Source organism: Alexandromys fortis, unplaced genomic scaffold (assembly GCF_014885135.2).
Source record: "Alexandromys fortis isolate MF-2015 unplaced genomic scaffold, M_Fortis_MF-2015_v1.1 scaffold_67, whole genome shotgun sequence".
NCBI lineage: Eukaryota > Metazoa > Chordata > Mammalia > Rodentia > Cricetidae > Alexandromys > Alexandromys fortis.
The window spans coordinates 3,301,844-3,315,291 of NW_026067945.1; the positions used below are offsets into that span (position 1 = coordinate 3,301,844).

A 13,448-nucleotide genomic window follows, 5' to 3' on the forward strand; every position below is an offset into this window, starting at 1 on the left:
TATATCCCATTGCTGGGGCATAGAGTGATAAAAACAGAGTCATGGCACACAAGAAACTATACAAACAGGGATTACCTGGAGGTAGGAATTGTAGTTGGTTGTTAGCTAATCGAAGATGACGCAAGGCTCTCAGACGACCAATTTCCGGGCAAACAACCTCTAAGGCATTGTCACTAAGATCCAGACACTGGAGTTTTACCAGGGACCCAATGGCTTCCAAGAGAGAGAGAGAGAGAGGGAAGGCAGAATGAGTGGGAGGCAAGTGGTCCTGGGTGAAATGCTCAGTCTTCCCTCTCCCCCTTGGACGGACAAAGCAGGAGAGCGAAGCTATGAAAGTGATAGATATTTACACCCTGAGATAAGATGCAGCTTAACAAGGGAACAAAGAAACATGCTGCACCAGTGGGGGAAACGTGTGATTAAAGAAACCATTCAAAGACGAGTCCAGCTGTGATGGCAAACATCAGTAGCCACCGACCAGGGAGCTGAGGGGAGGGTAGAGCAGAGCCTGAGGCCAGTCTGAGACCAGCCAGGACATAGGAGTCTGCTCTCAGATGAACTAAGAGCAGGGGCCGGGCAGTGGCTCAGTTGGTAAGAGTGTGTCACGCAAGCAAGGAAACCCGAGCTCACTCACTGGCCTGCCAGACTAGCCTACTTGGTGAGCTCCAGGCCAGGCCAGTGAGAGATTTCCCTCAAACAAAACAAAACAAAACAAGGAAGGCATCTGAGGAGTAAGTCACATGGTTGTCCTCCCCCACACACAAACTTTGAAGGAATGTATGATTTTCTGTGTAACTAAATTCTGAGTTTGTTGCATTTAGCACTTGCTTCACTGTCTAGAGATCGACCTGGTCATTCACTGGCCTCTTAGCCTCATCTACTTAGCCGTAATCCTTAACTGGACTCACATTTTCAAAGCAAACCAATTAAGGAGACCTTTAGGTTAAAATTCCCTAACACGCTAACCAAAATGGGTTTAAAGAGATAATTTCATCCACTCATAAAGCAATATATAAACTATATAGCTTTCAAACTAAAAAATTCTAAGTATGCTTACCTTCTGGGACCACAACTATGTTATTTGAGTGAAGGTACCTGTGACGAAAGGGGGAGGGGGAGTGCAGCTGTTATTATTCAGTATTTTGTCAGTAATCAGTTAATACAAACTGTATGAAAACTTATCAAACATAAGGCAAAACTTCCTTTCATACTGTGATGTCGACCCAAACACACAGATATTACAACTGAGTAATAGCTTATGCTAAATCACAAATATCAAATCTATCTTTCAACTTAGTCATTTTAAAATCATTAATACAAAAAATGAGGTATTTTCCAGCCTCATTAAAAAATTACTAATTTCTCTAGCTCATTTAAATTATTCAGGTTTTCAGAAATACATCTACTGTGTAAATCAGATATCAACACCTAGTGAGTAAAAGGAGATGACAGTTTTAGTTTCTAAAATGTAACTTAGATATTTCTAACTGGCTCAGCTGTTACTGTTACAGGGGAGCTGGGTTCAGTTCCCAGCACCCATTTGTTGGCTCATCACTGTCTGTAATTTCAGTTCCTGGGACCAAACAACCTTTTCTAAACTCCACTGGTACCAGGCACACATGGGCACATACATGCTTGCAGGGAAAACACTCAAAGAGGGGGAAAAAAAGAAAAGAAAAAAGAAACCGTTAAAGCTGTCTCTCGTTGGCATGCTTACTGTAACCCAAGAGCAGGGATTAAATGTTCACTGAAGCATCTGTAGACACTCAGATGCCAACGCACAGAGATTTTACTTCTCAGCAAATGGAACTTCTTTAAAAAGACCTGCAAGCCTGGGCAAGCCTGAGTTATCACATTTTCGCACTGAAGTATCTTTGGCACACTCTTGTGGAGACTCCAGGTACCATCATAAACAAGATATTTAGAGCCAGACACAGTGACTGCCAGAGATCATACGGTAGTAATAGAAGAAAATAGGCCTCATTGCTGATTCTGAGGTAAGAAAACTAGAGTTTAGCATGATGTATTTTCAAATCAATCAAATTCCCAAAAGCATTTTAAAATATAACTTAGAAAATTTCTTTTGCATTAAAAATCTTTAGTGAACGTGACAATGTCCAGGGAGCACAGAATAACACAGAAAGTAATTTTGTGAAGCTGTTTCTATGCCAAATTAAACCAGCCTTGTAGAGGATGTTAACCTGAGGGTTTTGAAATCAGCTAAGCCCAGACACTCTCAGATGTGAGACTTTTCCCTCCAGAAAATTCCTAAAGGCTTTTCACTAATGGTCCTTAATGTCTGAAACCAGCTTTGCAAAAGTGGTTATGGAGAGAAGCAGCCAAGTATTGTGATCAATATCGCATGCTCAAACTCCCCAGCAGAACAGAATAAACCCTTCCAGAGCAGAGAAGCAAGCACACCTGACCACCACCTGACCAACAAGCGGCATTTCCTCTCAAGTTTCCACTATCATTATCCCACTGACTGAGAGAAGAAGAGAGACCTGAGCCTAGAGCTCCTGGCCTTCTCGCCAGTTGGTCAAGCAACAAAGCCTTCTCCTTTGGCAAAAGTCCACGCTGTAGTATTGGCTTCTGTGTTTGCCAGGCAGCAGCAAGCCCTCGCTTGATAACTATGTGACACCATTTAACCAAGTGCGCACTCTAGAATAGACTCATTCTTCGTTTTGTGTATACGAACTGATTACACATTTTAAACGCAATCCTTTTGGAAGCATTCTTGATTAAGGTTCTTTGTGCCAAAAGACTGTAAATAAATGTGCAGGCACACACACTACAGTATGCAAATCTGCATTTGTTGTGCAGAGAAGCCAGATGCCATCACATAAAAATAGAGGCAGAGCCCGGCTTTAAACACTGTTTCAACAAAATACGTGGCTGCATTTCTACCTATGAAAATGGCCAAGTCAAAATATATACTAAAGTACCCCCTATTATGACTGAAATTTAAAAACACATTTTAACCCACTAAATGTGTCTATAATGAAGACGGCATAAAGCACGACAACGTTCCTGATCCTTTCTACACATCGGAACCATCAGGGTCTTCAAAGATCCTCCATCAAGCATCAAGTGAAACACAACCTGAATTCCACAAATAATTCTAAGATACAACCAAGTGAGAATCCACCTAGAACAGGCAGCGAGCCCCTCTGTGACTCTGTGTAACTGGGTGAAAGGTATGCCAGAACACTGTACTGTGTTTACTTCCCCTTCATAGTCACGTGACCACAGGGTCACCCCCCCCCACCACCACCACCCCCACACCTCCTCATTTATAATCACAAAAGAGAGCATGTGGACCTCTCTCTGGGAATTAGAGAGCTGGTGAGCTGGCACTCTTAGAGGGGTGCTTGTTGGGGCAGCGAGCCTGCAGCTGTGTAGTCAGAGGGCTTCTGTGATCACAGCCTCGGGACCTTCAATTCTGTCTGCTCTTTTTAATCTCAGAGTAACTGAAATCTCCTTTCAGAATAACTAGTTTTCATCCCGTCTGGCTGAATGCGGCAGAAAATCAAGTTCAACGCCAGCACAGATGCCACTTTAAGGTACAGTTGCTGTGTCTTTTTTTTTGTTTTGTTTTGTTTTTTAAAATAAACTGAAAGAAACTTTTACCCAATATGTTAATGTCAGTTTCCCAATGTTGACAAATGCCCCCATGGTTCTGTGATGTTAACCATGGGGGAAGCTGGGTGAGGCGTACGGAGAACACTCTGTGCTATCTTTACAGATTCCCTTAACTATGAATGCACTCTACGGTGAAGTTTTCTTTTTAATTGAAGGAACAGGACTTCCACTTCTAGGCCTGATGGAGTAACAGGGGCCAGACTGGCCTGACTGCTAAAAACAAAACTAGATGGGCTCTAAGAAAGACAACAGGTGACTTCCTAAGGACAGAGCCAGCAAGGCAAGCCCCGTCATCACCAACTGTCTGGGGGATCCGGGGCTACAGCGGGGTATGGAGCCACTATGCAGCCTTGTCCGCTAGCAGCCAAGGGAAAAGAGTTCTGGAGACAATGGAAGTACACCTCACTCCATGGCCTCTGCATCAGCTCCTGCCTCCAGGTTCCTGTGCTGTTTGAGTTCCTGTCCTGACTTCCTTTGGTGATCAACAGTGATGAGGAGGTATAAACAGAATAAACCCTTTCCTCCCCAACTTGCTTTTTGGTCCTGGTGTTCTGTTGCAGCAATAGAAACCCTAACTAAGATAGGATATTTAGAAGAAATTTATGAACTATAAAATATAAAGAAAAATAAAATGTCTAGAGATCAAAGACATCTATGTAAAAAATGAAAATACATAATATATAATCACTGTATGGCATTAACATACTAACCTACCTCAAGGGCAGAAAAATACAATTTATCAAAGCAGAAACACAATGCAGAAAGACGCTGAAGAAGAACAGTCATGTCAATTACGGGGGTGTATTAAACAGGTCAATGAGCACACAGGAGTGTCACAGGTAAGGGCCAAAGGCAGCAGAGGGACTAAAAACACCTGATGCAATAATGTCAAGGATTATCCAAAGGTGAAGAAAATAAACCCTAGAATACTCAGTATACTCAAAGACGAAAAAGAAAACCACAAAGTTCAAGATCAAATTCTTCCAGAGTGGAGTAAAAGCTGGAGGCTCCTGGGGCTGTGAGGGAGGCTCTATGGAAGACAGTGTGCTCACCTAGCACACAGAGTCCTGGATGCCATCCCCAGTACCACCACAAAAAGAAGTTAATTTTAAAATTTTAAAAGGAAACTCTTCAAACCAGATCAAGAGGAGAAAAATATACCTTTACACAAAGGAATAAATTTAAGAGAAACAGGTGTATCTTGATAAAGTACAAGCCAGTGGTAATGAACACCTCCACAATGCTGAAAGACAGGAATGCTAGCAATTATGACCCTCATCCCAGAAAAGCATCACTGAAAAATACAGGAGGCGACCGAGACAACAGAAACACGACTTTTAGGGAAGGAAAAAAAAAGAAAACCACTGAATCCCAGGCTTCCACTTGGAGATCAGAGCACAATATATGGAAGCAAAGCTGACACACTGGATTTTATCGAGGTGGCCAGCTTTTACCCTGCAAAAGAACGGGAGGACCAAGAGCTGAGCTGCATCCTGGAAGATGGACTTGTAATGTGCTGGACAAGAAAACCGCAGACTACATCAGGAACTATCAAACAGACAGTTGGGGCTCAGGTGACTAGCAGGAACAAGAAAGACGTTCAGCATCACCAGCCATTAGGGAAACACAAATGAAGCCTCGCTGTGATAAACCACAGTCACATCAGAACGGCCGGAATGAGAACCAGGGGCAACACCAGACACTAAGGAGGGAAGCCTTACTGCTTGTGACTGCTAATCTTTATTGTCAATTTTACCAGACAAAGAATGACCTAGGAGACTGCAGCACACCTTCCAGGTGTGCCTGTGATGGCATTGCCAGCGAGAATTAACTGAGGAGAAAGATACGCTTTGAATGAGTGGTGCCGTCTCATGGGCAGGAGCCTGGCGGAAGAAGTAGAGTCTAAATGGTCTACGTTCCTCATTCTCTGCCCCCTTCCCACACATGGGAGAGCTGTCTCCGCCAGTCCCAGTGCTGAGCCACACTGCTACACCTTCCCTGATACTCACTGAAATCCCTCTGAAATTGTGAACCACAGTTAAGTCTCTCTGCCCCTAAGTCAGTGGTTCTCAACCCATGGGTCACAAGCCCTTTGGCAGGCCTCTATCAAAAGTATTTGCATTATGAGTCTAACAGTAGCAAATTTACAGCTATGAAGCAGCAATGAAAATAATTTTATGTTTGGGATCACCAGAACAGGAGGAACTGGATTAAAGGGTGACGGCACTGGAAGGCTGTGAACCGCTGCCCCGAGTAGCATCTCTCAGGCATTTTGTCACGGCAGCATGTTACAGCAGCGAACAAGCTGGGTGTGACGGTACATTCCTGTACCTCGGCACATGGCAGGTAGAGGCAGGAGGTAAGAAGTTTAAGGTCATTCTTGGCTACACAGCAAGTCTGAGGCCAAGCTGGGCTTGTGAGTTCCTGTTGGGAGAGATGGTACAACACACCAGGGAAATGTCAAAAGAAACAGTTAATCTAGAAAATTATTTGGCAATTTGTTATGTTTTTTTTTTAAAAAAAAAAAACAACTAATAATTCTGAGTAAAAGTGATAAAGAATTCTTTTCCATAAAATCAATGAGACAATTGTAAAAATTTTTCAGAAGCAGCATACATAAGACTATGGTAACTAGACCAAGGCCTACAGTGACATGGGGTATCTATGGAAGAAAAATGCTGTGGTGTATCAGACAGTGGCCTGGGAGCTCTGTTTTCTGTCTAGGTCTGCAGAACTAAGGAAAGCCAAGAGTTCACACCCAAACTGAAAAGCGGTAGCCTGGGGAAAACTGGGTGAGCAGGCTTCCCAAGCCACATTCCCAAAGAATCACTATTCACCTGGTCTCAGAGCTGCCTGGCAACTTGACTGGCAGGCTGTTCTTATATACACAAGTAAGGTAGAGCTACAGATATTATTAGCTGTTCTTATATACACTAGTAAGGTAGAGCTACAGATATTATTAGCTGTTCTTATATATACACTAGTAAGGTAGAGCTACAGATATTATTAGCTGTTCTAATATATACTCTAGTAAGGTAGAGATATAGATATTATTATCAAGGGTAAGTCCAAAATTTCTAGCTCAAAAACAAAACAAAAACAAAAAACGAAAAACCTATCCCAGTGCTAAACTGAAACAAATTTCAGGCAACTATTTAATTTCACAGCTTCCTGAGGCAATAGAAAACAGCTGTAACAAATAATACACAAACCAGAAAACGTGAAGGAAAAGCTGGTAGGGAGTATCCACATGGAATGTCAGCCCAGTAGACCCCAGCCCACATGGGACATCAACCCACCAGACCCCCGGCCCACATGGGATGTCAACCCACCAGACCCCTGGTCCACGTGGGACATCAGCCCAGCAGATCCCTAGCCCATGTGGGACGTCAACCCAGCAGACCCCTAGCCCATGTGGGACGTCAACCCAGAAGACCCCTGGTCCACGTGGAACGTCAGCCCAGCAGACCCCTGGTCCACGTGTGACGTCAACCCAGCAGACCCTTGGTCTACGTGGGATGTTAGCTCAGAAGACCTCTGGCCCACGTGGGACGTCAACAGCAGAAGACTCCTGGTCCACATGAGACATTAGCCCAGCAGACCTCTGGTCCACGTGGGATGTCAACCCAGCAGACCCCTGGCCCATGTGGGGCATCAGCAAGTCCAGAGCCGTGCAAGGAGCAACTGAAGAACTAAGAAAGCCTTGGGCTCTCATATCTGCTGAGCTCAAGCCCTACATAGACTGGCAAAAGAAGCGAAGGCTAGAGCAGAGTCACATGGCTGATGATGGAGAGGCCAAGACATGTCACAACACTCTCATGGAGACTCACAAAGACTAGGGGATAGAATGGATTAAGCATTTAATATATACTGTTTAATCATGACCTGACCACTAACAGCTCATGGTCAAATCTGCACACAGTAGGTCTACAGAAACTGTATGGACTTCCCAGAAGAAGCATTTTCATTGCCTGAGCTGAGCTTTTTCAACACATTAAAGGGGTCTAACACACCAGGGGGGTTAGTTAGCAAAGCATCTGGTCTACCCATAGCAACAACATGACAACCACATTCAAAAGCAACAAATTTCAAATAGCTTAAAATTCCCATTCTTGTTTTTTTTTTGATTGATTGTTTTTGTTTGTTTTAAAAAATTGAATAAACAGACTCACAGTTCCACAAGGTTTGGAAGCTTCTGAGCAAGGTTTTCTGGCTGAAAATTAAAAACTCAGAATTAAATTTTATCTTTGAAAAAACAGTTTTAACATTTTTAATTATCTTAAACACAACAGACTATTTTCTTGGGCTATAAATGTTGAGAATGTGAAAATAATAACAACATGTTTAGGACTTACACTTAACAACAATCACAAGACACTTAGTAAATTCAAACAGTTAAAATCAGCATCCCTTAGAGCAGTGGTTCTCACCCTAACGCTGTGACCATTTAATACAATTCCTCATGTTGTAGTGACCCCCAGCCATACATACAATTATTTTTGTTGCTACTTCATAACCATAATTTTGCTACTGTTAATGTAGGACTCAGCCATGACAAGCTCAATAGAGGCCTGAGTCTCAGTAGTTTACCCTGAAGCAATACCTGGCTTCAATAGATAAAGACCACAAACTGAGACCACCCAGGCACCACCCAGGAACAGACCACCCAAAGGAAATTCCTAACTTTCCAACTGCTGTAGATAGGATCACCTGGCAGCATACACCCTGCTAATGTAACTTTTCTGTTTTCTGCCTTTAAATAATGCCCTCTAGAAGGGTGGGGTGCCTCCTCTTGCCGCTGCTGCACTGATGAGGTCCCTGCCTGCCAGCTTGTATTGTGCACACACAATAAACCTTGCTTTTTGCATTTCGACATTTATTATGCATTGTTTTGCATAATGTTATACCACAGAGTGGATATAACATTATAAATCATAGTATAAATACCTGTGTTTTCTGATGGTCTTAGGCAACCCCTGTAAAAGTGTTGCTACCTACGGTTTGAGAAACAATACCTTAGAGAAACCAGAACCCTCTGGCTCCATGGTGGCAAAAGAAAGACACCTCTCTGAAGACAGAGAGAAGGAAGAAGGCCAAGGATGAGAGAATCGGTGGCTAAAGGGGCAGCTGTGGACAAGGAATGCCGAGGACTGCCCACAGCCTGCACAGGGAGAAAGGCATGCAAGACTCCCTATAGTCCCCAAGAGGGGTCCCCCACCCTGATGACTACACCCTAACTTCTGCTGACACTGCACTGTTACAGTGGCCTCACAGAGCCCTCAATCCCCCTCTCCCCACAGTTCTGCTGCTAAAGAATGAATGAGAACCAAGGTTGAGAATGAACAGAGATGAGGGCTGTGGTCCAGTGTTTCTGGTCCTGAGGGTGGCCTCTAGAGGGCGTGGCAGATGGATGAATGTAACATTTCTGGACATGAGAGTGGCCTCCAGAGGGGGTGGTAGACAGTGAAATGTGCTGTGGAGGAGGAGTGCTTTTCCAAGGGTTCGGGAAGGTCTACAGTTGCCCTCACAGGTTGAAAGGAGCCGACAGTGCCATCCCTGGGGTGTTTCTGTAAATACCTGTGTATAAAATGACAAACATGGTTCACATTTACCAGTAGATGGAGATGCACGTTATGAGAACTGAAGGAGCACACAGGATATGCTTTTTTTTTTTTCATTCTGCATCCCCCAAACACCAAAAGGTAAGCCAGGTTTCAGTGACAGAACCAGGAATAGTTTTTAGCAAATGAAAATAAAAACTCGCCTGGCATGAATTCTGAAAGACAAGTATGACAGATCGGCATGAGGTGGACAGGAGGGTAGCTCTGCTTCACCTTCTGGGCACAGGAAATAACATACGCAAAGGAGAGGGGCGTTCAGAAAGTGGCCTATTGTCCTGTAATGCCTCCTAAAGACATCGTGGGTCTGTAGAATCTTGTTATTGTAACAACTGTGCTTGGAGTTGGGGGTGGCCAGCGATTAGGAATATGTGATGGTTTGAATGACAAGTCCCTCTGTTTGGGTACATTTAGAAGGGGTGGCCTTGTCACAGGGAGCAAAGCTCTCAGGTTTCAAAGCCACAGGCCATTCCTAGTTGGCTCTCTGATTCCTTCATGCACTTCAAGATGTGAGTCCTCAGCTGCTGCCCCAGCTGCCGTGCCTTTGCTCCGTCCTTAACAGACGAACACTCTGGAACAAGACTGCGTCAGTCACAGTGTTTCAGCACAGCCACAGAAACTCTGGAACAAGACTGCCTCGGCCACAGGGTCTCAGCACAGCCACAGAAACACTCTGGAACAAGACTGCCTGGGCCACATGGTTTCAGCACAGCCACGGAAAGGACCTAACACAGAAGTTACTTCGCTGTTGCACCTAAACTGAGCAACTCACAACAACCTCTTACTCCAGCTGCAGGGGACCAGATGCCCTCTTCTAGACTCTGGACGCCCGCACTCACATGTGCACATACTCCCAAACATACACATATGTAAAAATCAAACAAAATCAAGCATAAAGATCCATAGTGATTTTTCACAAAGTGGCAAGGACTATTAAGGTTTGAATGTAAACCATTCCCACAGAGCCGTGTTCAAACATTTGGTCCCCAGGTGGTGGTGCTGTGGGGGGGAGACTGTGGAGCCTTAGGAAGCAAGGCCTGGCATAGGGGATGGGCAAGACAGGCCACAATGCACAAGGAAGTAACTGATATATGGGCTTTTCTAAGGAATAGCTTTAAGGAATAGCTTTAAAAAAAAAAAAAACTAAACACAATGGAAACTCTCTGGTTTTATTTTAGATAAGAAAATGATTATGGGTGGTAGTGGCACACTCCTTTAATCTCAGCACATGGAAGGCAGAGGAAGACAAATCTCTGTGAGGCCAGTCTAGTCTACAAAGTGAGTTCCAGGACAGTCAGGACTGTTACACAGAGAAACCTTGTCTTGACAAACAAACAAAAAGAACATTACCCATTTCATACAGGCATACAGATACATTACAACTGCTCAGACACTATAGCCACACCCTTTCTCACTAACACTATCACTGAACACGGATCTTGTCGGATGACTGAGTACTCACTACTGATGTTTAAGTGGTAAAAGCTTTGAATCCTCCTCATATTTGATACCGGCACACATGATACCAGTATACATTCAAAACTTACTGCCTCGGATGTCACAAGTGGACCTATTAAAATCCCTGGAATAATCTTGTAGCATTGGTATCTTGCCTCTCTAGCCCCTGACTCTCTTATCCACGGCCTTCTTCCTTCTGTCTGTATCAACATACATATCCATTTATGGGCATATCTAGCAAACTACAGAACTGTTGGGCAGAGGGCTTAATCGCCAGTGTTCCCGTCAAAGCCAAGACTGGGGCAGGAAAGAAACGCCATCGGGCCCTCACCTAGTTTCATTGGCTAGAGTATCAATACTGATTCTGCTTAGCTTGCATGACCTCAATTATTTTTGGATACCTACTTGGCTTTATCAGAGAGCATTCCATGATAAGACATTTTGCTTTTTTTTTTTTTTTTTGCTTTGCTTTTTGAGATAAAGCTATACACAAAGCACTGAAAGCATACTTCTGCTATTGACAGGCGGCAGCATGAGCTCATTAACAAGGTAAGCACACTGCGTTTCTGTTTAAAAACAGGCACACTAACTTTGAGAAGACTGCAGCTGGTGAGAATTCTGCCTTTGGAAACAAAACAAGAGCCTAGGAAAACGCGCCTGTCGAACAGGCCAAGAGTGCCCCCTAGTGGCGCTATGCTGCATCACGCCCTTCCAAGCCCACGTTTCCACGGAAGCAGAAATCCCTCCCACCAACACTGACGTGCAATAAACCTTCCTCCTACCCATAGAGCTGTCCAGTTCATGGTTTCACTGAGTCCTTGCTCAGACTTCTTCAAACTGATTTTCTAGGGCCATGCCCTAGAAATACTAAATGCATACATAAATACTAAAATGCAAGCATTGCTGTGTGTGGAAACCTATGCCTGTTATCCCAGCCCTTGGGAGACTGGAGCAAGAAGCATGTACAAGTTCAAAGTCAGCCTGGCCTACACTTTTTAAAATTGTTTTTATTGAGCTATATATTTTTGTTCACTCCCCTCCCTCCTCTCCCTTCCCCTTCAACCCTCTCCCATGGTCCCCAATGCTCCCAACTTACTCAGGAGATCTTGTCTTTTTCTACTTCCCACGTACATTAGATTCATGTATGTCTCTCTTAGGGTCCTCACTGTTGTCTAGATTCTCTGGAATTGTAGGCTGGTTTTTCTTTGCTTTATGTCTAAAACCCACCTTATGAGTGAGTGCATACGATATTTGTCTTTCTGGGTCTGGGTTACCTCACTTAATATGATGTTTTCTAGATCCATCCATTTGCCCGTAAATTTCAAGATGTCATTATTTTTTTTTCTGCTGTGTAGTACTCCATTGTGTAAATGTACCTCATTTTCCTTATCCATTCTTGGGTCATATGCCAACCATCTTTAATAACTTTTTAAAGTATTTATTTGAAAAGAAAATAATATAATAGCCAGGTATAATAGTATAATTTTTTTCACTTTGCGACCTAAGAATCTTCTTGGGCTCCCACCCACTCCCTCACATTCTCCACTATCGCCCTTTCTCAATGCCTTATTCATCTACAGATGTGGGATAATGAAAGCGCTGCATCGAAGCATTGTTCTCGGCATTAAATAACACATGCAGATTGCTTAGAACAATGCCTGGCATTTGTTGTCACGCAAACGCCTTGGTAAAGATTCACAAGCAGTTAGCTGCTATTAGGTTTTAACCAACACACTAATGTACAATTATGAAAACAACTGCTCATCACGCTAATATGTTAACGTACAATGAATATCCTTGTTCATGTAATTGTTTTGCCCTATTGGGTATACAATTTTACTAGACAGTATCTAAACCACAAAAAAAAACTGTCAATTTCCACTCCAATAGTGAATTACAATGTCTTCTCAAAGTTTCTAGAAAGATATTAATTTCTGTATGTGGTATATATGTGTATACATGTTCATGTATGGCACATGTGTACGGAGGTCAGAGAGTGATGTCTTCCTCAGTCACTCAACCTATTTTGGAGACAGGCTCTCCTGCTGAGCCCGAAGCTTGCTCATTCAGCTTGGGTGGTTGGCCAGTAAGCTCCTGGAGCTGCCTGTCTCTACCTCCAGAGTGCTGGGGTTACAGGCACAGGGCACCCACACCTGGCCTTTTACCTCCTGCTTGCCCAACAAGCACTTTCCTGACTGACACATTCCCAATCCTCCAGGCCCCATGTCATAAGTCTCTCCCAAACAGGGCCACCAACTGAGGACCAAGCATTCAAACATCAGAGACCGGTGTTTACAGAAAAGCTAAAAGTTAAAGCATCTTCTAAAATAAATTGCAGGGCCCCAAATCATGTTTCCTACATGAGTTAGTTTTTTATGCCTCTGGTTTGGGTCTAGTTTCGTTTGAAACAGGGTCTTGCTATGTAGTCTGGCCCCAAATGAATGATCCTCTTGCCTCAGCCTCCCAAGTATTGATACTACAGGAGTGTACCCCTATGCCCACCCCTAACTATATTATATTTACTTCTTAATTACATAATTGGGTTCCTATATAAATCAGCCCCTATTACATTGAAAAAAAAGTTTGACAATTTCTTAGTTCGACAAATAAAGGATAATACTACATAACGAAATACTACTTCAAAGTATTTTAAACCAAAATATATCTACCCTTTAACTCAGCATTCATCCCTCTATCCCTCTGAGAATCTCCTAAACACAAGCATATATA

At 43.4% G+C, this 13,448-nt stretch overlaps 1 protein-coding gene across 5 annotated transcripts in view; it reads right to left on the bottom strand.

Moving 5' to 3' along the window:
- Nucleotides 1-13,448, bottom strand: part of Lrrc28 (leucine rich repeat containing 28) — a 95,299-nt gene that overhangs the window by 73,559 nt on the left and 8,292 nt on the right. For 4 of the 5 annotated variants that reach the window (XM_050149159.1, XM_050149156.1, XM_050149155.1 and 1 more), the window contains exons 3-5: nucleotides 7,815-7,855; nucleotides 1,058-1,095; nucleotides 76-213 (exon numbers count right to left, since the gene is read on the bottom strand). In XM_050149159.1, the coding sequence (XP_050005116.1) occupies nucleotides 76-213; nucleotides 1,058-1,095; nucleotides 7,815-7,855 (217 nt within the window). The remainder of the gene's footprint in view (nucleotides 1-75; nucleotides 214-1,057; nucleotides 1,096-7,814; nucleotides 7,856-13,448) is intronic. The other variant, XM_050149158.1, reaches the window with a different exon arrangement.